Source organism: Lagenorhynchus albirostris, chromosome 11 (genome assembly GCF_949774975.1).
Source record: "Lagenorhynchus albirostris chromosome 11, mLagAlb1.1, whole genome shotgun sequence".
Taxonomy (NCBI): Eukaryota; Metazoa; Chordata; class Mammalia; order Artiodactyla; family Delphinidae; genus Lagenorhynchus; species Lagenorhynchus albirostris.
Window position 1 is genome coordinate 16,437,506 of NC_083105.1, and position 23,028 is coordinate 16,460,533.

General features: G+C 50.5%; 1 protein-coding gene across 1 annotated transcript in view; it reads left to right on the plus strand.

The window, feature by feature from the left end:
- Positions 1-458: 458 nt before the first annotated feature.
- Positions 459-23,028, plus strand: part of NUAK1 (NUAK family kinase 1) — a 65,286-nt gene continuing 42,716 nt past the window's right edge. The window contains exon 1 of the mRNA XM_060165111.1: positions 459-1,007. Within this exon, the coding sequence (XP_060021094.1) occupies positions 753-1,007 (255 nt within the window). The 5' untranslated portion in view covers positions 459-752. The remainder of the gene's footprint in view (positions 1,008-23,028) is intronic.

Sequence of the window (23,028 nt, forward strand, 5' to 3'; positions counted from 1 at the left end):
CGCCGCCGCCAGGGCGCGGGCAGGAAGGGAGGCCGAGCGGCCGGAGCAGGAGTCGGAGGAGGCTGTGGCGGTGGCGGCGGCGGCGGCGGCGGAGGGCCCGCGGTAGTTGCGGCGGGCGCGCCCGGGGAGGGGTCGCCCGGGCTGGGAATCCCCCCGTCTCCGTCCCGGCCGAGCGAGGACAAAGCCCGCCGGCCGCCGCCGCCGCGGCCTAGGCGGCGCAGCACAAAGGGCGAGTCGCGACACGCACCCGTCCCCCTCCCAGCTCGGGGTGGCCCCGGGTCCCGGGAGGTGGGGGAAGCCCCGGCCGCCCCGCCCCTCGCCCCTCGCCCCCTCCCCCGGGGCCGGCCCGCGCTCGCCGCCTCCGCCCCCGCCCCGTCTGCGCGTCCTCCCGGGGAGGGGTCCGGGGGCGCGGCGCCCCACATAACACTCCCCCTCCTGCGCTCGGAGCCACCCCTCTCCCCTCCCTCCTGCGAACACCACCGCCTCCCCCGCCACCGCCGCCACCTCGCCCGACGCGCCGCAGCTCGCCGCGGCTGGTGGGCGGTGCGCGGATCGTGCGCGCCGGGGGCGCCAGATGTGCGGTCCCCGCCGCCGCCAGTGACCCAGCCGCAGCCCGGGCGGGAGCCGGCCGCCTACCCAATGCTGCGGGGGTGACCTTGAGCGCGCCCAGGTTTCCCTCGGCGGGGACCCAGACACCGCGAGCGCCGTGCCCTGTCCTGCCCTCTCCGGCCCGGCTCGCCCCGCGTTCGGACATGGAGGGGGCCGCTGCGCCCGCGGCCGGGGACTGCCCGGACTTGGGGCCGGGGGCTCCGGGATCTCCCCCGGAGGCGGGGGCGGGGGCGACAGCAGCCCCCGCGGCGGCGGCCCCGGAGCCCAGGAAGCCGCACGGGGTGAAGCGGCATCACCACAAGCACAACTTGAAACACCGCTACGAGCTGCAGGAGACTCTGGGCAAAGGCACCTACGGCAAAGTCAAGAGGGCCACCGAGAGGTTTTCGGGCCGAGTGGTGAGTTGGGGGGAAACCCGGGGGGCTTGGGCTAGACGCGGCTGGGGACCCAGCGCGCGCGCGGCGGGGTCTGGGGCGCAGAGGAGGGTCTCTTGTCCGAGAGGGGGCTTCCCGGGAACCCCCAGACAGATTCCTCACTCTCCCCCCAGCTCCCCGTGACTCAGGCGTGTCTTTCTCCCGAAACACTTGTTACATCCTGTCTGCGCATATTTTGGGGGTTTTGATCCCATCAGCAAAGTAGTGTTTATGATTTGCAAACACTTTGCAACGTCGGGACCGTTGGGGTCTCCCTCGCGGGCACGCATTCATTCCCTGGAATGCCTTATTGCTTTAACTCCAGACAGAACCACAAACTCAGCTCGGAGCTGGTCTCCCAAGCCCCATGTCCTGTAGATGAATGAGACCCCCCTCCCCTGCATCCTCCCACTCCCCGTTACCGCGATGCTGCTGTCACTGCAAGGGAGGACGCACTCCTGCCTGTTTTTAAGAGAGAAGGTTAGGGGACAAAAGTAAAGGCTGCTGCATGCCTGAGGGTTGTGACAGTTTGTTGCTGGCTTCTGGGAGGACTGAAATGCCTAGGGCATGGACAGCCACACGGACGTTGAGTTGCAGACTCAATTGCATTTCAGGCCTTGGCTGCAGGGCTACTACACTGCTTAAGGGGTCTGCCCCAGCCACCCCCACTCTTTGTGACAGCTGAAACCCTGCCAGGGTCCCAAGACCATTTACACAGCCCCAAGTAGCGCCTCGAGTGCCTTGGGGTCTCTGCATTGTCCCAACCTCGGTGTGTTGTCATTTTCCTTTCTGCAGAACGGGCCCTTGAAATCCACACTGCTTGTGGCTGGAGGTTTGGGTTCAAAGTGACTGACTGTTGCAGAAAGATTTTGTGTGGTGTGTGGCAGGAAATTAACATGGTTCTTTGATTTGCAGCATATCAGATGGATTTTAATCGATTTGGGGCCAAAGTCAGGAACTAATTATGGCACTCCTTGTGTACACTTTTGGGGGCTGTTTCAGGTCCCAGGTTGATTATAAACTTAACAAATGACCATAGGGAAAAAGCAAAATGGACTGTTGGATGAAGTGGTAGGTTCATGTCAGTATTTTTCTTTTGCATCTTTGCAGGGACAGTTCTGTGGACAAAATGGGGCATCAGTCAGAAAGTTCAGCCCCCCAATTCTCAAATATTTGGTTACCTGGGTAACTCCCTCATTCTAGGCTTCACTCTTTGGGTTGATACGGCTTTATCTTATAGCCTAAAAAAAGTCTGTTATAGGTTAATTGGAAATTTGAGAGATTGTACCTTGTATTTTTAAGCTGTCGCCTATCAACAAATTCCATAGCAAGCAAGTCATTGAGAGGGCAGGTGCCATTTTTGTAGGTTGAAAAATTTCAAGAGGAGATGGTTGTAAAGATGACCTTTGAGGAGCACACTTGCAGGTCTGTGGAAGAGGAGGCTGAGAAACGTGCACTTCATTCATGCTTTTCGTCTGAGGTGATATTCCCCAGGCTGGATGTTGAATAAGCAAAAACTAAGCCTAGCTCCTTGCTCATGTTGTCTTAATAGCTGTTGAAGAATCGCGCTGGGAAGTTGGAAAGCGGAGTAATGAAAACCAGACGCAGTTGGAGCTGCAGGTTGAGGATGTGAGCTTGTGAGGGGTTGAGTGGTAAGGGTGTGTCTGGGATTTGTGAGGGGACACAGATACCAGAAGCCTGGGGAGCTGCCACTAACTGCAAGAGTGAAAGCTTGTCTTATGGCAGACATCTTTCCGAGCTTCACTGGGGCCTCAGGTATTTGTCTTGCTGTCTGATCCACGGACTAGGGTAGAGTGAAAGGGATTGCATCAGTAGACGGGAGCCTGCCTTTCTCTTTTGGTGGGTGTCTTTCCCTTTATTTGCAGAAACTCTGAGCATTCCGTCGGGATTTAGCCGAGTGGCCACTAGGGGGCGCCCTGAGAACGGAAGAGGCTCATTTCACAGCCGCAAGATTTGAGTCCTGCTCTGGTATTGTCCAGTCCTAGTTCAGTTTCCCATTGTGCTATTCATTTCAGCTCCATCTCATGTTTTACTCAAAAATTATGCAAAGATTTTGAATCTGGTAGCATATCCACATCCAGAAACTGGCAATCCCCAGACTGCTTTCTACTTGATAGATAAACTTAGGATGTTAGCAAAATCATCTGGTGAAAACCCTGCATTAAGCAGATGGGAAAACCGAGGTTGGGTGAAGGGAAGCCTTCCTTGGCCTCAAGTCCTTCCCCTGCTGAGCACACTGCTCACAGATGGTGTCAGAACTTAAGTGAGAAACAAGAATTGTCAGGTGGAAAATTCCCTGTGCCTGACTGGACAGAAAATAAAACAAACATCAAAAAAATTGGTCAGCAAGTTGTTCTTGCCTGTACAGTGCTTGGTGACTCAGAAGCTGTCAAGAGCAGCAAGGAATTTTCATCTGAAGTGTGAACTTGGAGTTTTCTTCTGGTTCTAAGGATGCACTAAACATCCGCAATTCGCTTTTGGGGTGCAGTTTAGGAGAATTCAGAGCACGCTGTCTCAATTCTACCTTGTAGGTCTTTGGGTAGAATTGTGAAGTGATGTTTTATTTTCGTTTGTCCCCACGCCCTTCAGAGCACTTCCCAAGAGGAGCTGTGACTTTCAGCTCCTTTGCCAATGCGAGTGGCGGAAATCGGGTGCTGGGTGTCAGGCTCCATGAGATGCTGTGAAATCAGCCCCCCTGAGACAGAGAAGTGTTTAAGAATAAGAATGTTGTGGCTTTTCATTGCACGTCTGCAAGGGCCTTCTGAATCAAGCAAAATACCATGCAGCATCAGCGCTCCGTGAAAGGCAGTTCCGTAGAGAGTTGCAGAGTCTGGAACTTGGGAGTTGGCTAGTCCAGCCCTCTGCGTGGTCCAGGCATCTTCCCCTCTTCATCCCAAATGTAGTCTTGCTGCTGCTGCCTGAGCATGTCCACGAGAAAGGACTCAAAGTGGCTTCTTCCAGAGATTAACAAGCCCCACAAAGGAGGCACTCTTGCAGAAGGGCTAAGAGTCCTGGCTTACGTTCAAGTCCTGACTGATCCCTGACTAGCCTTGTGACTTTGGGCAAGCTATGTAACTTTCAGAAACCTCCACTTCCTCATCTGTGAAATGGGCTAATATAGTACCAACTTCATGGACTAGTTGTGAGAATTGAATAAAATAACCTATAGAAAACCTCAAAAAGGGAAATAAGCAAATTTACTTTCCTCTTTTTTTAAAAGATGTTTTTTCTCATATCACTTGGACTTTCATTTAGATTTTAAGACCATCAGAGAGGCATGATGCATTGGACAGTTAACTCACTCAGAGAGAGGAAGGAGAAATCATCAACTTTTCAGGTTAATTAGGGAAGTGCACCCATAGGAAGCCACGACAGTCAGCCAGCTTCTGACAGGATCTGAACACATTTCTAAGGCCTTGAATTTGGGCTTTGTTTATTGCACAACTTTTGTTTTGATACAGTTTCAGGCAGGGCTGTGTAGTGAGCCCCAATGTTAGAACATGGCATTTTCTTTGAGCCAAACTCCCTGGACCCTCAGGCTGCACAGAGCATTGCCAAAAAATTCAACGGCAAAAACAAACAACGTTTTGGGGAGAGGTGTTATGCGATCACCTCACCGTCAAGGGCTAAGTTCAACTCTCCCTCTGCACCAGGTTAGCTCCTGTGAGCAGTACGTGACGTGGTGTGAGCAGGAAGCAGGTCTCCGGGAGGGGTCTGGCATGGGAGTGGCAGGGCTGGCGGGCAAATCCTGCCCCCAGTTTGCCATGGTGCGTGGGTGATGGGGCATCCTTGCCCAGCAAAGGGACTGATTTGACTAAAAACGGGTGTTTTAAGCACTGGCCCAAAGTTATTGATAGCCTGGTGCTGGAAAATTGCAGATCGGGGTTGCAAATTAGTAAGCTGGCCTGCGCGTGGCTGTCATACGCATGGTGGCTGAGGTGCCCTGTCGCAGCTAAGGCCCAAACCCAGTTTCAGGGGGGAAGGGACTTCGGCAGACACGTGGTCCAAACTTCTCATCCTCGAGGCGGGAAAAATAAGGTACAGAATTGTTAAGTGACTTTTCTGAGGTTGCACAGCTGGTGAGTGACTGGGCTGGGTCTAAGAAACCTGATTCTTAGTTTGGTATTTTTCCATCACTCATTTAATAAATCTTTACTGGAGCAAGACACGAGCCTCACTCTTAAAGAGCTTATAATCTAGTAGCAAAGATGAAATGTACTTACAACTATTGAACTAATTCTGCTCAGTTCAACAAAGATTTATTACCATCTGCCATATGCTTCTCACCATGTTAAATTCTGGGACATACACATGGATAAGACCTGAGGAACTTACAGTCTGGTGGAAGAGGCAGAGTGAGCAGTTGCTAGGCCATGGGTACCTCTTCTATACAGGAATTGATTACTTCTGGAGATTTTCAAGTGGGAATGTGGCTCATCGAAGATCAGTTCATTAAATTGAGTTCCGTGCTAGACAGGAACACCCCCTCCTGTATTGCTGCTGCTGCCGCTGTTATTACTACCAGCGGATACTTTTGAGAGTTTGTGGTGTGTCACGCTGTGCTAAGTGCTTTACGGACATTTTCTGATCGTCACCACGATCCTAAGAGGTGCGCACTCTTGTTAGACCCATTTAACCAGTGGGGAAAACAGTGCTTGGGGAGGTTAAGTAACTTGCCCAGGATCAAATAGCTAGGCAGTGTCAGACAGGTTTATCTATGCTGAGACCCATTGCTGCTGGTGAAATGGAAAACCTTCTTTTTGATGCACTGCAGGTGACCTCTGGATTTGGGTGCGGTGTTTCAGTCATGTGCCGGAAGATTAGCCATGGGGAGGTTCTTCTCCTGGGGGGGTTTCTTGTTGTTCAGGAAGGGTATAGAGAGAGGGCGTACTGTAGGATTAAGGAGGGCAGGGGCTGTTGAAGATGACCCTTGATTTGGGTTTCTGAAGACTGAAATATGGAAGCTTTCGGGCAGAGGGCAGATTCCAGGGTGAGCAGGCCAGATGTCTTGGAATGCAGGGTGTATGCTGGGACATAGTGGGAGGCAAGGTTGGTGATATGGGATGGGGGGAATAATAATACCGTTTAATAATAATAATGATAATAATAGCGGCTAATTCTTCTTGAGTGCTTCTAATGTGCCAGGTCCATTTAACTAATTTAATTCTCGTGACAATCCTGCAATCGTTTCATTTCCCAGATGAAGAGACGGAGGGGTTCGCTAATTGCCAGGGTCACACGCAGCAGCAGAGCCAGGGTCTGGACCCAGGCAGCGTGAATGCAGAGACCTTGGCCAGCTCCCTTCCTCTAGGTGGGCTGAGCTGGGCGCTGATCGCAGCGGGGGCTCCGAGCCCATGGGTCTGGTGTGCCGGCTTGGAGTAGGGAGCCAGCCTGGAGGTTTTCGCAGGAGTTGAGCTGTGAGAAGATAAGGCTCAGCACGGTGCTGGGGGAGAGAGGCCTCTGCTTGTTGGGCCACGGGTCTGTTTTAATGAAGCAGGTCAGAGAGCTCTCCTCCTGGGCACACACTTTGTTCTTTGCGCCTTCAGCATCCTCAGGTTCTGGAATCCCTAGGGGGCCTCGGGCGGTCAGCTGGTTCACTTCCCGGCCTGCAGACAGAAATGCACCCACCCCACTCCAGGACGTCTGATCTCACTTCCTCCTGGGAAGCCGCAGGAGATAAGGATTGAGTTGAGGTGTCTTGGCTGCTGGGAAGCCCCTTCTAACCGTCTTGGACCTACTGTCTGTGCCTAGCAGTGTGCCAGGCACATAGTAGGTCCCGCGCAAAGGCTTGTAGGATGGCACAGAAGGGAATACAGTGAGTACAGTGAGCGAGGGACTGTTTTAGGAGGTGTGGAGGCTGGAGGTCACCACCCCCGACCTCAAGGAGCTTTCCGATTTGTGGGCAAGGAAAGACAATGGCTGGAAATGAATGGCGGGTTACGTAGCATAGTCTGCAAAGCCAGGCAGACCCTTCCCTGCACGAATTCTCTTTCTGTTACATTTGCTCATGAGCTTGTTAGGGGGGAGAGAGCCTTCCTGGCTGTGGCTTCCTGTCCTCAGTGGCTCTGGAGTCAGACAGCCTAAGTCTCATTTGTCTTTCCCACATGAAAGTCCTGGAGCATCTGTAAGTTATGATTTGTGAAGTATCTGCTTTAAAGCAGAATGCATTTATCATTCCGCTGGCCCAGACGCCACTGTACAGCGCAGGAATGAGAAGATCCCAGGCCCCGGCACAGGAGGGGCTGGGCCAGATGACCCACCGCGAGTGGAGTCTGGCTGTATTGATAAAATTCTCTGGAAATGGTCCAGAAGCAGCCAGATGTTGACTTCACGGCGAGGCTCTCCGGTAAGCTGTTAACTGCATGTTAACCCGGGGCTGGGCTGAAGATTCCCCGTGATGAACACACATCCTCCGCTGGGGGTGGTACCCCTTTTCCTTTCAATCTGGCAGGAAACCGGGTGTATTTCATGAGGGCTTCCTAAAGTGCCCAGGACAGTGGGAAGTTTCAGAGCAGAATATGACCTGCCATCGAGGTCCCGAGAACTTAGTTGGGGCGTGTCATGAGCGCATCTGGAAGAGTCTGAGAATGATGCAGGGGAGTATATAAATGAGGAGAAAGAAATCATGGCTGTACAATCAGGCAGACTTGGGTTCCTTTGCCTCCCTGCGGCTCGGCGGCTGGAGGATCCTGGGCAAGCCGCACGTTTCCTCTGAGCTTTTGTTTTCTCGTCTTGAAAATGCGGCGACCAATATCCGACCAAGTGCGATTGCCATGAGAAGTAGGATTTGGAAGCTTGCAACGCAGATCCTGTGCATAGTATCTTGAAAACCAGAGCTGGTATTACTACTGTGTTGAGAAGTACTAGCGTCGAGCACCTGGTGGCCTTCTTATACCAGGTCGTGGCTGTCCCTGCTTTAAACCCTCCCATGGGTTGCTGAGGACTTAAACTCTGAATCTGCCGCACCCTTCAGGTCCTGACTGGCTGTCCAAACTCTCACTCCCTTGTCCTCCTGTCTTGGCCCTGTGTCGGTTTCCTTCAGAGCTTGTGGGTTTGATGCTTTGTCTGTATACAGCTTCCCCTTCCTCCCCCATTAGAAGGGAAGCAGGGTCACTGTCTGACCACGGCATCCTGGCCTGTAGCCGGGTGCCAGGCATACAGTAGGTGTTCAGTAAGAATGAATGAATGGATGGATGAATGCACGAATGAATAGCTGCATCGAGAGTGCACCAGCAGTCCTGAGAAGGTGGGGAAGGGCCCTTGGGTGACCCTGCTCTGGGTCACCCCTCTCCTTACCACCAGGTGGACCGCGGTGGAGGGCCCACGCGGCCAGGTGCGTCTCCATTGCGGCTCTGAATGGCTGGAGGGAGGAGGAGGGAAGCCGGTTCCCACCCCTGGCGGCTGCTCCCCGTGGTTCTCTGGAGCTCTGTGGCCTCCTTGGGTCACTCCCACACTCCGGGAGTCGCCCGCCCCCCATCTGAGAATCCCCGGTGATCAGCTCTGCAGAGCAGGCAAGCTGGAGACACGAAATGCATTGGCAAGATTTTCAAAACATTTTCTCCCTGGGCTGTAAATCAAGTACTTAAGGAATTGTAAACCGGCTGGAGTGCGGAGTTTAATGTATGTCTGGAAAAAACACCATCGTGATTCGCCTTTTAAACTCGAGAAAAGAATGCCACTTCGCTTACTTTCATTAGAGGTATTGAGAGGCAGCTGGATATTTCCAGGGGGAGGGTGCTAAGAGGCTGCTGTGGTAGGTTCCCTCCTTCCCTGGAAGGGGAGGGGAAGGGCGGTGTCCAGATGGCTCAGGGCACAACTTGCAACTCTGTGGCCAAAGGGAGTTTAAAAAAAGGGAGCTGCTGCGTTGTCAGTGTTTCCTTAAGTCCCCAATTCCCTCTCGCTGGTGTCATGCTCCTTGTAGCTCACGTGGCTCGAAAGCCACACAAGCGGCTCATGGGTGCAGGTTGGAAGGAATCCTTGCTGGCTGTTGTCATTTCATTGTGAGTTGGGCTCAGCTCATGTATGATTCACCCCAGCTGCCAATGACACTCACAGGAAGGTGGAAGGGAAGTGGACGATCCAATACAGGAATCCAAAGGGAGTGTGGGCTGGTTCTGAGCGCCTGGGTTTGAGACCCTGCTCCAACCTCCTGTGTAAATTTGAGATGGTCAGCTTGACTCGGTTTCTTCAGCTGTGAAATGGGAGTGGTTGTGAGGATAAATGCGTTGTACGTCAAGTTCTTAGAAAAGTGTGTGGCCCACAGAGAATGTTATCCTTGGAAGGAGCCCTCTTGGGAAAGGCAGGATGGGGTCTCAGCTGTCTTTGTACCTTGGGCAGCCTGGACACAGGGCATCACAGAGTAGATGCCCAGGTGTTGAAGCCCCTTTCTTCACCTGTAAATCTAGGGGCCAAGACAAAATGCTCTCCAAGGTCCCTGCCAGCGCATAGGAAGAGAATCCTGGGATGCGCTGAATGCAACTGGTGAAATGTAGACTTCATTTCCTACTGCCCGGTTTTTGGCAGGCGGTCTTGCTGCGGGAAGGGGAAGTATCTTCAGCTCCCAAAACCTTTTTCAGATTGTTAGGTGCGGGCTTTGTCAAGTGTAAGGAGAGTCCGCATTCCCATTCAGCTCAAGGCAGACATTGCTTCACAGACATTGCATGTCTGTGAAGTGAGTTCTGGCCTAGGCTCTATGTGAGTTAGACCGTTCTCATTTTCAAAGAACCTCATCAGTTTTCTCATCTATAAAGTGGGATGATGATAGAACCTGCCTCCTGGGTTGTCAGGGACAGTGCCGAGAACTGTGCCTGACATGTAGCCAGTTCTCGATAAAAATTAGCCGTTATTATTCGGGATTCAGAGGACGGCAAACTCATATCCTGCTGGGCTGCTCGGAGGAATCTTCACTCATTCCTTAGCGACTTCGCGTTTAGGAGACTTTGCTTTTGGTCCCAGTGAGGCTGGAGGCCTGTGGCGGCCTCTGCTCTCCGTTGTGCATTTGGGTCTCCCAGTGCTTTTAGCATCGACGGGGTGTGTGTGTGTGTGGGGGGGGCGTTCAGCATCCAGGGAGCTCCTTCTACCTGGGGACAGGTGGGTGGAGGCAAGACTCCAGGCAGGAGGAGAAGACTAAGGAGGGGCCCTCTCCCCAGTGGAAGGCATGTTTTTGGCATCCTCACTTAAAAGGAAGAATTGACCGGTATGTTTACCAGCCTTTCATCCTTAAAGATGAAATCACTCTATCAAGCTCACCTCTGTGGAGCGCTTTATATTCACCAGGCCTTGGGCTGAGTGTGTTGCGTGCATCGTCTCACTGAATTCCCGGTCGTTCTTAGACACCCCCCGTCCCAGTGAGAGAGATGCTCTCACAACCCCCATTATACTGCAGAGGGAACTGAGGCCCAGGGACACACTATTTGTGACCGGGGGATGATGGCAGGAATGAAATTCACATCTGTCTGAGCTCTCGGCTACGACCCTAGACGGCTTCCAAGGAGGAGTAGAAATAGCTGTCATTTTTCCTTCTGCCTCTCCCAGGTTGCACGTTTAAACACATTTATTCAAATATTTGCTGAGCTCCACCGCTGTGCCAGACCCCGTGTGGGCACCAGGGAGGTGGTGGGGTGGGGCTGGGCAATGGCAACAGGGAGCAGCCTCTGCCCCAAAGGAGCTCAGCCACCTCTTGGTTCTAGAACGTGCAGATGCCCCTTGTCATTTCTAGATCCCCAGCCTTTGTGGTCAATGCTGACCCCTCCTTGCTGGTCCATTTAAGGACACTGATTCCCTATTGTATTTCTTTTGTGTGTGCTTTGGTCTCTTAGAATTTCATCCCTTTACATCAAGTACATTCATTATGCAGCCATGATTTTCTCAGTATCAGTTAGAAGAGAAGACAGCAAACTTTGAGAAGGTCTCAGTGGTCCTTGATGTAACGCTACTACCTCGTCTAGCTCTCGGTAGATTAGAAAGTGAATATTTCTCCAACTAGCAGAAGCCGTGGGAGGGAAGAGGCTGTTACTCGGGTTGATCTGGTGAGCTCGGAGCCCAGCACGTGAATGTGTTTGGGTGGGAAGGCAGGGCAGTGATGCACCTGCTCCAGGGAGAACCCCGCTTTGCATCTTCCTTGTGGTTAATTGATATCTGTTTCCCAGGCAGAATCAAATGGAATGCTCGGGGAAGGAACCAGTGTGTGAGTGGGTGTGCAGGCAGCTCGTGGCAGAAATCCTGGAGAGGGGAGGAATGAAGTGGAAATCTCCACTGAGTCGTATCCACCTTCCTGAATGTGTAGGAAGGTCCAGAGCGGAAGGAGGATCCTTTCCCTAACGGTTGTAATAGCAGGAAACATTTATTGAGTGGCGCGTGTGAGCCAGGCACTGTTCTAATTACTTCACGTGCTACCTCTCCTTTGAGCCCGTATTATTAGTACATTCATTTTGCAGACCAGGAAGGAGAGGCTTAGAGAGGTCACAAGACTTGCCCAAAGTCACAGAGCGGGGATCTAGGGCTGGGCTGTCTGACTTCAGGGTCAAGGTTTTAATCGTTGGGCTCCGTGGCCTCTCATGGGCGCGGATCCTTGGCGGCTTCTGCAGCTTCCTGCTTTGGTCCTTCACCCACACGCTGTGGGGTGGACTCCCACTGAACCCAGACTTACTGCTCAGAGAAGTTGTGTCCAGGCTTGTGAAAACAGCAGCTGGAGGACCTTGGTTCCATGAAGCCAGTTATTCCGTGTCTTACTCAGTTATGTCCTCCCTGTGCCTGGTTCTGCGCCTGGTGCACAGGAAGAAGGCACCTCATGTTTGTGGAATGGCTGCGGAGTGTTAAGAGTCTGGGGATGTTGTCAGGAGGCTTGGGGGCCCGTCCCACCATTGCCGCAACTTGAGCTGTGTGACCTGGGGCGAATTACGCCTCTTCTACGGCTTCAGCTAATTTCTCTGTGAGATGAGAGTTCTGGGACTGATTTGGAGCTTACTTTCCAGCCCCATCCAGTTTCTGCATTTGGTGAGTCTTCAGGTCTTGTCTCCAAATTGCAAGTGGCAGTCACCAACTCCTCCCTTGTTTGTCCTCCTTCCCTGGAAGGCAGGCTCTTCCAGGGCAGGGATTTTCACCAGTTTTGTTTACTGGTGTTACCTCAAGTGCCTAGCATGGTGCCTGGCAAATCAGTACTGGTGACGCGCCTGCACGCATGCCTGCATGAATGATGGCCGTCTCTCTCTTGCTGATGAAATCTCAGCATAGGAGAGATTCTGGGGCTAAAGCCTAAGAAGAAAATTAAGGAGCAGATGTACCATTTTCCAAGAAAAACACCATCTTTATAAAGGCAAGGTGCAGCCGAGATGGGGAAAGTTTATTATCTCTGCTGGCCGAGGGATTAGGGAGTCAGCAGGATTCCTCGATTTTTTATCATCTGGTGATACTTTTTGCAAACCACAGAGAAAACAAAACAAAAACAAAAACTCTCCCATTCCTTCCCCCCGCCGCCCCAGCGCCTCCTTTAACTTCAAGCTGAAAAAGCACTTGCTGCTCGAAACAGCTCACGAAGGAAAAAATTATAACAAATATTTTGCATTTCTCTGGTGGCGGCACAGTCTGAATTCCTTTCAGCCCCACAATGAGTTCTAATTTTATGAAATGTTTGGATTAGCCACCAATTTTCCGGTGGAATTTAGGAGGCTTGTATCCGTACTTATGCTTGAAGCGAAGAAATCTCGTAAAATCCATGCAGGGCCCAGTGGGACGTTGTAGCCAAGGACAAAATGACCATCAGCGGAATGACGGGGAAGAGAGAGATCTCTCTGGCAGCTGTGGGCAGGCTTTGTGGATGGTGGTGTGTTCTTGAACCACAGTCTCTGGGGCTTGGCCGGGCTGCATACCACTTCCAACTGATCATGGCCTATAAAAATTCCAGCCCGAGTACAATGCCTTGTACCTCACCTTGTTCTTTCAATCCTGAGAGCCAGAGAACGTTAGGTCATCTGGTAATTGGGTGAGAGGCATTTGATAACACATGGTGCTTCTACCCGCCTCCCTCACCCTCATAGCACTGAGTGCTTTGTGTTATAATTTCCAGTCTACTAATCTCTTTCCGCCCCTAGACCTGTGCTGTCTCATGTGGACACACCTGCCTATTAAAGTTAACATTAATTACAGTGAAATAAAATTAAAAACTTAAGCTCCTTGGGCATACTAGCCACATGTTAAGTGCTGGATAACCCTATGGGGCTGGTGGCGACCATCCGACAATGCAGGAAAGATCATTTCCATTATCATAGGAAGTTCTAAAGGGTGGCGCTGTTCTAGAGGCCGAGTTTAATGACAGAGAGACGTGCTCCACCCGTTTCCTTGCTTTATTAGCTCCATTCACAGCACTTGTCACCATTTTAATTATCTCTAAACAACCTCATTCATCATCTTCTCTGCATCTCCAGTGTCTAGAACAGTGTCTGGTATATAGTAAGCACGGTGAAGATTTTTAGAGTAAATGAATGAAGTTGTCTGTCTGGTTTAGCATTGCTTTGCATGTGCCTGCCTCCTTCAAAACAACTGACTGACTACTTATTGAGTTGTAACTCTTGAATGGATTCATCTGATATTTGTTGAGCACGTACTATGTGCAAGCCTCTCAGGCTATGATGGTGGGCAAACGGACATGACCCTCTAGTTGATGAGCTTAGCCAGTCTAAGGGCTCTTAGATTTGTGGGGACATGGGAATCTCCTGGGTGTACCAGTTAAAATGCACCATCTTTGGCACCCACCCCAGAGAGCCTGGTCCAGCAGGGCTGGGGTGCGACTTAGGGAGACCTGGGAATCTTCAGCACTTTAACCAGATAACACAAGGGAAGGTGATGGGGTTGGTCCATGGTCTGTCCTCGGGAAACACAGTAATGGAAAGCTCGTTGTTTTCGTGTGAGGATATACCCCCCCACTTTCTTTAGCCCTCACCTTCTTTTGTGATAACTGGAGGGCCCTAAGACCCCACGCCTTTATATTGGAACCGTAGTTTGAGGTCTCTTTGCCTGTTGTTTTCCCATGGAGTAATAATAATAGCAAACAATTACGTAGCAGGAATTGTGCCAGGCGGTAGTCTAAGCACGTTGGATCACTGACCTAATTCATCCTCATGGTAACCCTAGGAGATGCACAGCATTGTCATCCCCATTTTACAGTGGATAAACTGAGGCACAGAAAATTAAGGCACTGGCCCACGTCTGCACTACTTGAAGGGGAATGCCAGCGTGGAAGTGCTGCGGGGCTGCTGCTCTGTCACTAGACCTTGAGCTGCTGCCCCCCAAATGCCGAATGTGCCTTTATATCCTTTTCTGCCAGTTGCTCAGAATCAGAGTCAGGTATATTTAGGAAATGCCTTTTTAGGGGATTAACACGTGTGGGCCTTAGGAGCTCTGTTGATCTACAAATGCCCATCCCTGGCCTCAAAGAGCATAATTAATTCAGACATTCCCTTGGGCCTACTATACCTCACCCCTGTGCTGCCAGGTGTACGAGGCTCGCAGCTAACAGGAGAGACAGAGGCAGAGGCAGGGACTTCCCGAGAAAGTGTCACACCCAGGTTAGGTCTTCCTCTCGCCAGGAAAAGCAAAGCAAATCTTACAAGCTAGGTGTTCCCTCATTTTGCTTCTTGTGACTCTCCATTCTTTGCATAGTTTTGCTGTGGAATAATATGCCCACTTCACCAGTAGGGGTTCTGAGTGCGTGTATTTTGTATGTGTGATGGGGGGCATCCAACATAAGGAAAGATGTGTCTCCCTCCCGTCCTTTTTTTTCCCACCTAGCAAGGCAGGAAGCCCCTTAGAGTTGGGAGATGCCCAGAACTCCTGACCCACTTGGGAGAACCTTGAAAGAAGGGGAGCGAAGGGAGAGGAGAGAACATTTGTAGAATAATCACCCTCCATGAGGCCGTTGACGTGCATCATCTTATTTCACAGCAGCTCTGTCATGAAGGGACCGTTATTCCCACTTTGCAGTTAAAAAAGTTGATGCTCAGGAAGGGTAACTGATTTGCTCAAGCAAGCAAGGTAGCACCAGAGTTAAAAACTCAGGTCTGTCTGACCCCTCTGTGGGCTCTTCCAGCTACACCGCTTGTTCTCAGTCCCGGCGGAGCATTAGAATCACCTATAGGGACCTTTTAGCAGCTCTCTGTGGGTGGGGCCCGGGCATCACCATCTTTAAACAGACACCTAGGTGCATGGCTGGAGCTGAGACCATGGTGGAGCAGGGTGATGACAGAGGCCCAAGGGTCTGCACTCCTGAAGGTGTCCTATCCATGCCTGGTCCACCTGGGACCTTGCCCACAGCAAGGTGAGGCCCCTCCCCTATGTGGCTCCCAGCGTGCTTCCGCCACGGAGGGCTGGTGTGTCCAGAGCCATCCCGCTGGACCTGAGCCGCGGACCTTTTGCTCTGTTGCATCAGACGCTGCTTGTAAGTCAGCAGCTGGCTTGTTTTCTTGTTCGGCTCCAGTTGTGGCGACTTTTGTGTGTCTATTTATTTCAGGGAAATAATTCCGTCCTGCAAAATCGATTCCCTGGGGGTTACAGAAGTACATTTGGAAGGACTTCTTTTACTGGGGTGACCCGAAATGTCCTCTTTCAAAAGAGGCTGCAGCTGTTCCTTTTCTCCCAAGCCCTGTCTCACTTTGCCCTCTGACACCATCCTCTCAACCTCGTATTTTGAAGGTCTCGCTGCAGGGTTCTTACACACATTTCTGCGTGTGGCCTATTTGTTAATAATAATAACTTAAAAAGGGGCTTTGCAGTATGTACTGTATGTTGGACAGTATTGGGCATTTTTTGTATGTTGTCTCATTGCATTTTGCCTTTTCTTGGCAGTGATGAATCTGGGGATCTTGATCCTCAAATGGAGGAAGTTACAATTATATCATGATTTGCTGGCGTTTTGGGAGGATGAGGTGCTCCATGGACTATAGAAGCTGCCGTATTGGGGCAGTTGGCTTGGCTGGGATGGTGGTGGGGAGTTGGCTAGTAAAACAGAAGAGGGTGGAAGAAGCAGAGAGCAGCCCAGCGGCCCCTAGGGTTCAACGTGACATGAGCCCAGTCAAGAAAGTGGAGAATTCTTGTTAATCTGATGCATTGGTTAAGTGGAAATACTGAAAGGTTATAATAGAGAGCTCTAAATATAGTTTTCCAGGTAATTGAAGCTCGCTTATATACAAGCCAATCTTTTAAAAAATTGTAGCCATTTCTTATGGAAATCTTTCTCAGTTGGATGCACACTTTCTTGCTTTCTTAAAACGAAGTACCTTGAAGGTAGTTAAACCTTTTCTCGAAGTCTTTTGGGGAACTTCTAAATGGTTCTCAGTACTGTATTTTGGAGTTCTCATGTCTGCTATTTATAGTTTGTCTGTCTGCTCCTTCATCAGCTTCCATGCCTTTTTGTGACCCTTTTTTAAATGATAACATTTTTCTTTTCCCTCTAGCAAAAATAATGCATGCTCAATACTGAAAACTCACAAGACACAGAAAAGTTAAAGACGAAAGGTAAAAGCCAGTCGTCCTGTCTTGATTCCACCAGGGAGGCTGTCTCTAGTGGCTTTCTAGTTCCATATTTCCACTTCTCTACAGCTTTGCCATGACAAGCTTGTTAGAATTGTGTCAGCAGGAAAACATTGGGTGACCATCTTCAGGGGCTCAGTGGATGGAGTCTGTGCCATTTCTTGGGGTGGCTTTTCTAAGAGTTCGTTTCCTTTCTCATACAGTCTTCAGAGCTGAATGGGCCCTGACAACGAACCTGATGAGATTCTGTTTTCTCTTGTAAAAGAATGAGCCATTCTGGGGAGAGTTGACCCGGCCAGGCTCACTCAGTTAGTATGTGGCTGAGATGAGTCTCTTGATTCAAGGTCCAGTACATTTCTCATTTCGCCACATCTTACCTGTGTTCCGGAGGGACAAGTGACTTTGGAATAAAGGAGCTATTGCTATATTTGGAAAACTAAAACCAAGAGAAAACCTACCTTCACCTCAATCATCTAGGTTGCTCAAGTGACAGATCTTTTTAACTTCTTTTCTGAGGGAGTAAGAAACAGAATGTGGCCTCCTCCTTAGCATGCCAGCCAGACCCACTGCCCTTTTGAACATCAGTCTTAGATTAGTACCGAGATGGACTCAGAAACACACTTGAAAGCAACTTGCATTATTATCCGTACATAGCTTACATTTTATGACCTGCTTAAAGATGCAGGGAGCATAAATCTTGGGGAGGACCGTCTTATTTACTTGTTCTTCTTTTCTGCAGATGGGATGCTTGCATCAGAGCCTGGCTGGCTTCAGATGTCTGCTCCAGGATATTTTAGCTGAACTGTATGAGTCCATTAAACAAATGTAAGAATTTTTGGGAAAGGAGGGCTGTGTCTCAAACCAAATGTTTTACATGGAGAACATCTGGGGAATATTGGTATTTGTGTGTACAGTACATCAGAAAGCAGCTTGGTGGGGTTCAGCTGGGATGTTTCTGGCCTGCGGTTGCTGGATTTGACAGTTGTATTGTAAGGGAATGGTTCTTATGAAGTGTTGCCATAAAGGCAGGGCTTGGTCCAGGAAGGGGTGTCCTCGTTTAGCCGTGCACTCAAATTGCTCTGATTAGCTCCCCAGCCAGATCGCCCACGACATTTGAACAGTCTGATATCTGAGCTCGTTCTCCCCAGGGTTTAAACAATGGAGAAAAGAAGCATCACAGTGCCAGGACTTGGGGTGTTTCTCCTTCACCCCGTGGTTGCATGGATTTCACGACACTTGGAAACAGGTGTGGCCCAGTGGAGGTAGTATTGGCCACAGAATCCAAGTACCTGGGTTGGAACTTGGGGTGTTGCCTTTATGACCTGTGGGGACTCAGAGAGTTCCTTTCTGCAGGATCAGTTTCTTTCTCCTGCAAAATAAGTAATTTGTCTCATGGGTGGTAGGGAGAGTAAAATAAAGCGAGATGGCACTGTATACATGGGGGGGGTCATTTAAACACCTTGGTATTGCATACACGGGTTTGCGGTCTCACCCGCAAGTATAGAATCAACGTGGACCAGTGTGGAATTGGGAATCTGACATCAGCAACTTGTAGATTTTGGCCCAGGTTGGTGGTAGTGGGTGGATGAGTGAACATTCTTTTTTTTTTTTTTTTTTTTTTTTTTTTGTGGTACGCGGGCCTCTCACTGTTGTGGCCTCTCCCGCTGCGGAACACAGGCTGCGGACGCGCAGGCTCAGCGGCCATGGCTCACGGGCCCAGCCGCTCCGCGGCATGTGGGATCTTCCCGGACCGGGGCACGAACCCGTGTCCCCTGCATCGGCAGGTGGACTCTCAACCACTGCGCCACCAGGGAAGCCCTGGGTGAACATTCTTATAAAAATTATGACTGATGGGATTCAGCATGTTTAATTCAGTTCAACTCAACACGTGTTTATTGAATGTCTGTTATGGGACCGGACTCTTCCCTAATTGCTGGGGACGCAGGCGTGAATGAGGGTTCCTATCCTGCCGTCTCTGCTTCCTATTCCTGGTATTGACCGTGAATGACTCTCCTTCTTGTTATGTTATGTGTTGACTGTGATTTAGGTAGTACAGACAACGACTGGCATATTAGTCTGCTTGGGCTGCTGTAACAATACCATGGCCTACGTGGCTGAAATGACAGAAATTAATTTTCTTACAGTTCTGGAGGCTGGAAGTCAAAGATCAAGGTGCCGGCAGGGTTGGTTTCTGGTGAGACCTCTCTTCCTGGCTTGCAAATGGCTGCCTTCTCCCTGTGGCCTCACATGGCTTTTCCTCAGTGAGCACGTGCTCCTGGGGTCTCTTCCTCTCCCTCCAAGGACTTCAGTCTTGTTAGATCAGGACCCCACCCTTATGACCTCATTCAACCTTAGTCACCTCCTTAAAGGCCCTGCCTCCAAATAGTCACATTGGGGGTTAGGGCTTCAACATTTGAATTTGCTGGGGGGAGGGGAAGACAATTCAGTTTATAACAACTGGTAATATTTTATAGGGTAGAATATTATTTGGCAGGGAATATCGTTGGACTTTCTGCACCTTTCTTGCAAGATTGGTCAAAACAACCTGACTGAACCCCCAGTCAGCCAGAAAAAAAGGCCAAATTCCACAGTAATTTACTATGTCTTTATCGGGGTGAGAGAGGAAATTATTGTAAGAATTAATCTGGGTGGGTCCTGAAGATGGTATTTCAACTAGTACCGGTCAAGTGAAGTAGTCAGAGGCCCATCTTATGGAGGGGATGATGGAGTGTAAGGCACATGACATGAGTGAGCAAAGAGGACAGGGGAGATTCTCTCCTGGCTCTTGTCAGGGATGAGAAAATCCATACTCTGGGCAAAGTGAGACTCAATTCTCCTCTTAGGAGCATGAGGGAGACTTGGGGGTGGAAATGGGAGAATGAGGCCTGGAAGGACTTCTACATCAGTTTCTGCCTGTGATCTCACAAAAGAACACTTTGCTGGGAAGGGTCTCAGAGTCCTAGGAAGAGCATCTCCTTGGCCAAACTGTAGGTCATGTGTCTCCCCATTGGCATGGGGAGGGTGCAGTATCTTGACTGTCAGTCTCTTTAGCAGTGGGGTAGGGGTGGGCCCCAGTGCAATGTCAGGGTGCTCCTACTAGTAGAAGGATGAATGGGTGCAGGGCAGGGAGAGCCTGTCCATTGCCCTCTCCATGGGATTGTAAGCAACTTGAGGGGTCGGTCCATGATCTGCAGGACCTTGATCGGTACCTTATCTAGAGCAGATTTCCCAGGATTCCTTGCTGGAGAATTGACTCACTGTTGCATCATTTTAGGGACGTGCTTCCCGGACCCTCTGGTCTGATTCTGCCTTTTGTTCAGCTGTGTTGCCTGGCCCTGCAGAGAGCAGCGAGAAACACCAGTGGATGTGCTTTTGAAGATGGGACTGATTTGAATAAGAAAAGACTTGGGGTGGGGACAAGGCGGTGCGGTGTGGCTTGGGTGGCGCCTGCATCTCCGGAGACTCCGATTCAGCCTTCTTTACGGACACCCGCTAAACGCCAGGCGCTGTGCTACGTGCTTTGTCAGTGTTGCTACCGAGCTTCAGAGTGTGGTCTTTGGGTTTCGCGAGACCCAGCTCTCCTGTTCATTAGTTGTGTGCCCTAGGGCAAGTTACTTCACCTTCCTCAGACTCAGTTTAAATTCACTGAGAAAGCAGAAATACTCTTTTAGTAAGAATTTCATGAATGAGCTGTTGAGAGGTTTAACAGGATGGTGCCCAGTGCCTGGCACACAGTAAGGGCTTGATAACTGGGAATTAGCATGATTACCACTAGCTATTGTTGTGAATTCTCTTCCAGCCTTTCTGGAGTGGGCACTATTATTGCTCCATTTTAGAGATGAGCAAGTTGAGGCTCAATGATTTTGGGACAAGCAGGGATTCAACACTTGAGAGTTTAGCCAGGTCAAAGAAGACTCAGTGGCAGGGGGCTGGGGGCTGGGTTGGGTGGAATCAGATGCCCTATTACTGTTGTATGGTTTCATAAAGGTCCTTCTTCATACTTGGGGACCATGTCAGCCACAGCTCTTTGGTGTATACAGAACACCAGTTACTTGCCAGGCAGAGGAGATGTTGCAATGAATAAAACAGAAACGGTCTCTGTGTGAATGAAGCCTGTAAGTAATGGTGAGCAAGGTTAGGAAAGGGGACCTATATGTGCGTTTCGGGGGCTTATTGCAGGGGGTGGGTGCGGAGGAGGGGGTCAGCTGGAGAAGTTAGTTGCAGACAGTAGGGTGTGGGGGGATCCGGGCAGAGGAAATGACAAGCATAAATGTCCAGGGGCATGGACACACCCAGGCTGCTCCTTAAGTCCCTGTAATGTCCACAGACCCCTGCCCCAACCTCCCTGAGGGTAGGCACTGAGTGATGGGTGTGGGTGAGGCCCATGGAGGCAACCGGCCTGATGGGGTGGCAGGAAATTTCCACCTGGGACTGAGCATGCGCCTTGGGGGTTGGGCTGGCAGAGCTGGGTGGGGGCTGTGCCTTTGTAGCTGGAGGTGCTTCTGTGACAACATCCCTGGTAGCAGGTTGGCCGGGCGGTAATTAGCGGGCTGACAAGCATCCAAATGGATTGTGCCCGGGGGTGGGGGGTGGGGGTGGGGTGGGGGTGGGGGGGAGAGGATGGTGGGGGGGAGTGGAGGGCGATGAGGGGGGAAGCGGCTGTGGAGCAGGGATAATGGACACTGAGAGCTGAGAGCTTCCCCTGGAAGGAAAAGAAGCTGCTGCTTGTGAGGAGATGATGAATGAGGCCTCTGGGGGTGGGGGCGGGGACAGACTGCAGCCCGGGCTCTTATTCCTTCCCTGTCTGATCCGTCTTTTTTTTTTTTTTTAACATCTTTATTAGAGTATAATTGCTTTACAATGGTGTGTTAGTTTCTGCTTTATAACAAAGTGAATCAGTTATACATATACATATGTCCCCATATCTCTTCCCTCTCTGATCCGTCTTTGCGCTCTAATTGCTATATGCCCGTTTTTCGCCTAAGAGGGATTCTGTCAGTATAAAAATAACCTCTGAGGACTCTTCCCTTTCACTTATCTTTAAAATCACCCATGGTTAAAATATAAAATTTAAAGCCATGCCCTTTAATTTGTGTGTGTGTGTTACATGTATCCTACCATCTTAAGAAATTAAAAAACTTTCTTTTTTTCTTTGTTCTGCTTACCTGGATCAGCTAAACTCAGTTGGCTAATTTCCTTTCCCTTTGGAAAACTAATGTTTCTTCGGTCTTTTGTGTCCCTTTTTCATTGGTTCCCAAGGTCAGTGATTCAGTGGCCGCCTGAAGTTAATATTTAAAAGCAATGTTTTCAGTGAATTAAGAAATAATGGGAGAAGAACCGCCCAGGTATGCCTACTCACGTGTGATATCAAATCAAGCTTCAGATATTGGAACAAGGATCGGACTGAATTGGACTGAAAAGTGTCCCCAGCAGGTCTGTGTGAGGACAGCCCCCTGGCGTCAGATGGAAATGAAATCACGCATCGTGCTGTGAAACGGGTCCTAAATTGCCAACACGCTTAGGAGTGGCTGTCACCTCCGCCCCACGCCCCCACCTCAGTTTATTAATAATGCAGCAGTTCTGGGGACTTCACTGTGCTGGGGCCTGCCTCACATGTAAATGTGAATTTAAACCCTTTTTTTTGGGGTGGCAGTTTCAGTCCTGCTGCTAGCTGTGGTTTGGAATTTGGTTAGGAATCCCCACCCAGGGTATGATGTATCCAGGAGTGGAGTGGGAATCAGGACGCTTGTTGCCGTTCCAGTACTGCTGTTAGCTTCGTGAACTTGGGCCTGTACTTTAATCTCCCTGGGACTCGGTTTCCTCATCTGTAAAACGAGGGGGCTGGCATAGAACATTCTGGGGCCCTTGTAGCTCTAACATCTGCCAGTGATGATGTTGCTGGTTATGCCTTCTCGCCCTTCATCATATACACAATCTGATACGATCCCCACAGCAACCTCGTGGGGTCCGTGCTCTTGTCACCTTATTTGCAGATGAGGAAACTGAGGCTGTGACATGTTTGTCTGAGTACCTCCCTGTGCAGGGGGCACCTGGGCCAAGTTCCTGTGACTGATGACAGGGCCAAGGGGCTGAGGCTGGCTTTCTTAGCAGTTCTGGCTGGGGCTCTGCTGGGCTTGGAGCTTGATAAATCGAAGTTGCACAATCCTGAGCTTATTCAAGCTGTGGTATAAACAGTGTCAGAGTGATCAGATGCTACTACTTGAGGCTGTCCAACTTAGAAGTAACCTCAGCCCTCTGATCTGGTCTGTCCTCCCCCCAGAGCTATTGAAACCTGGAAGAAGAGTCATTGAGCTTTAGATTTCTGAGTTGGTGTTGCGTTTGGCTTTCAGGAATGCGAGAGTCCAAAAATAACCCCCTGCTTGGCCACTCGAGTCCCAGCTGAACAAGCCTCGCGTTTTCAGTATTTTTGTGATGCTGGTGTTGCCTGTGTAGCATCTCTTGT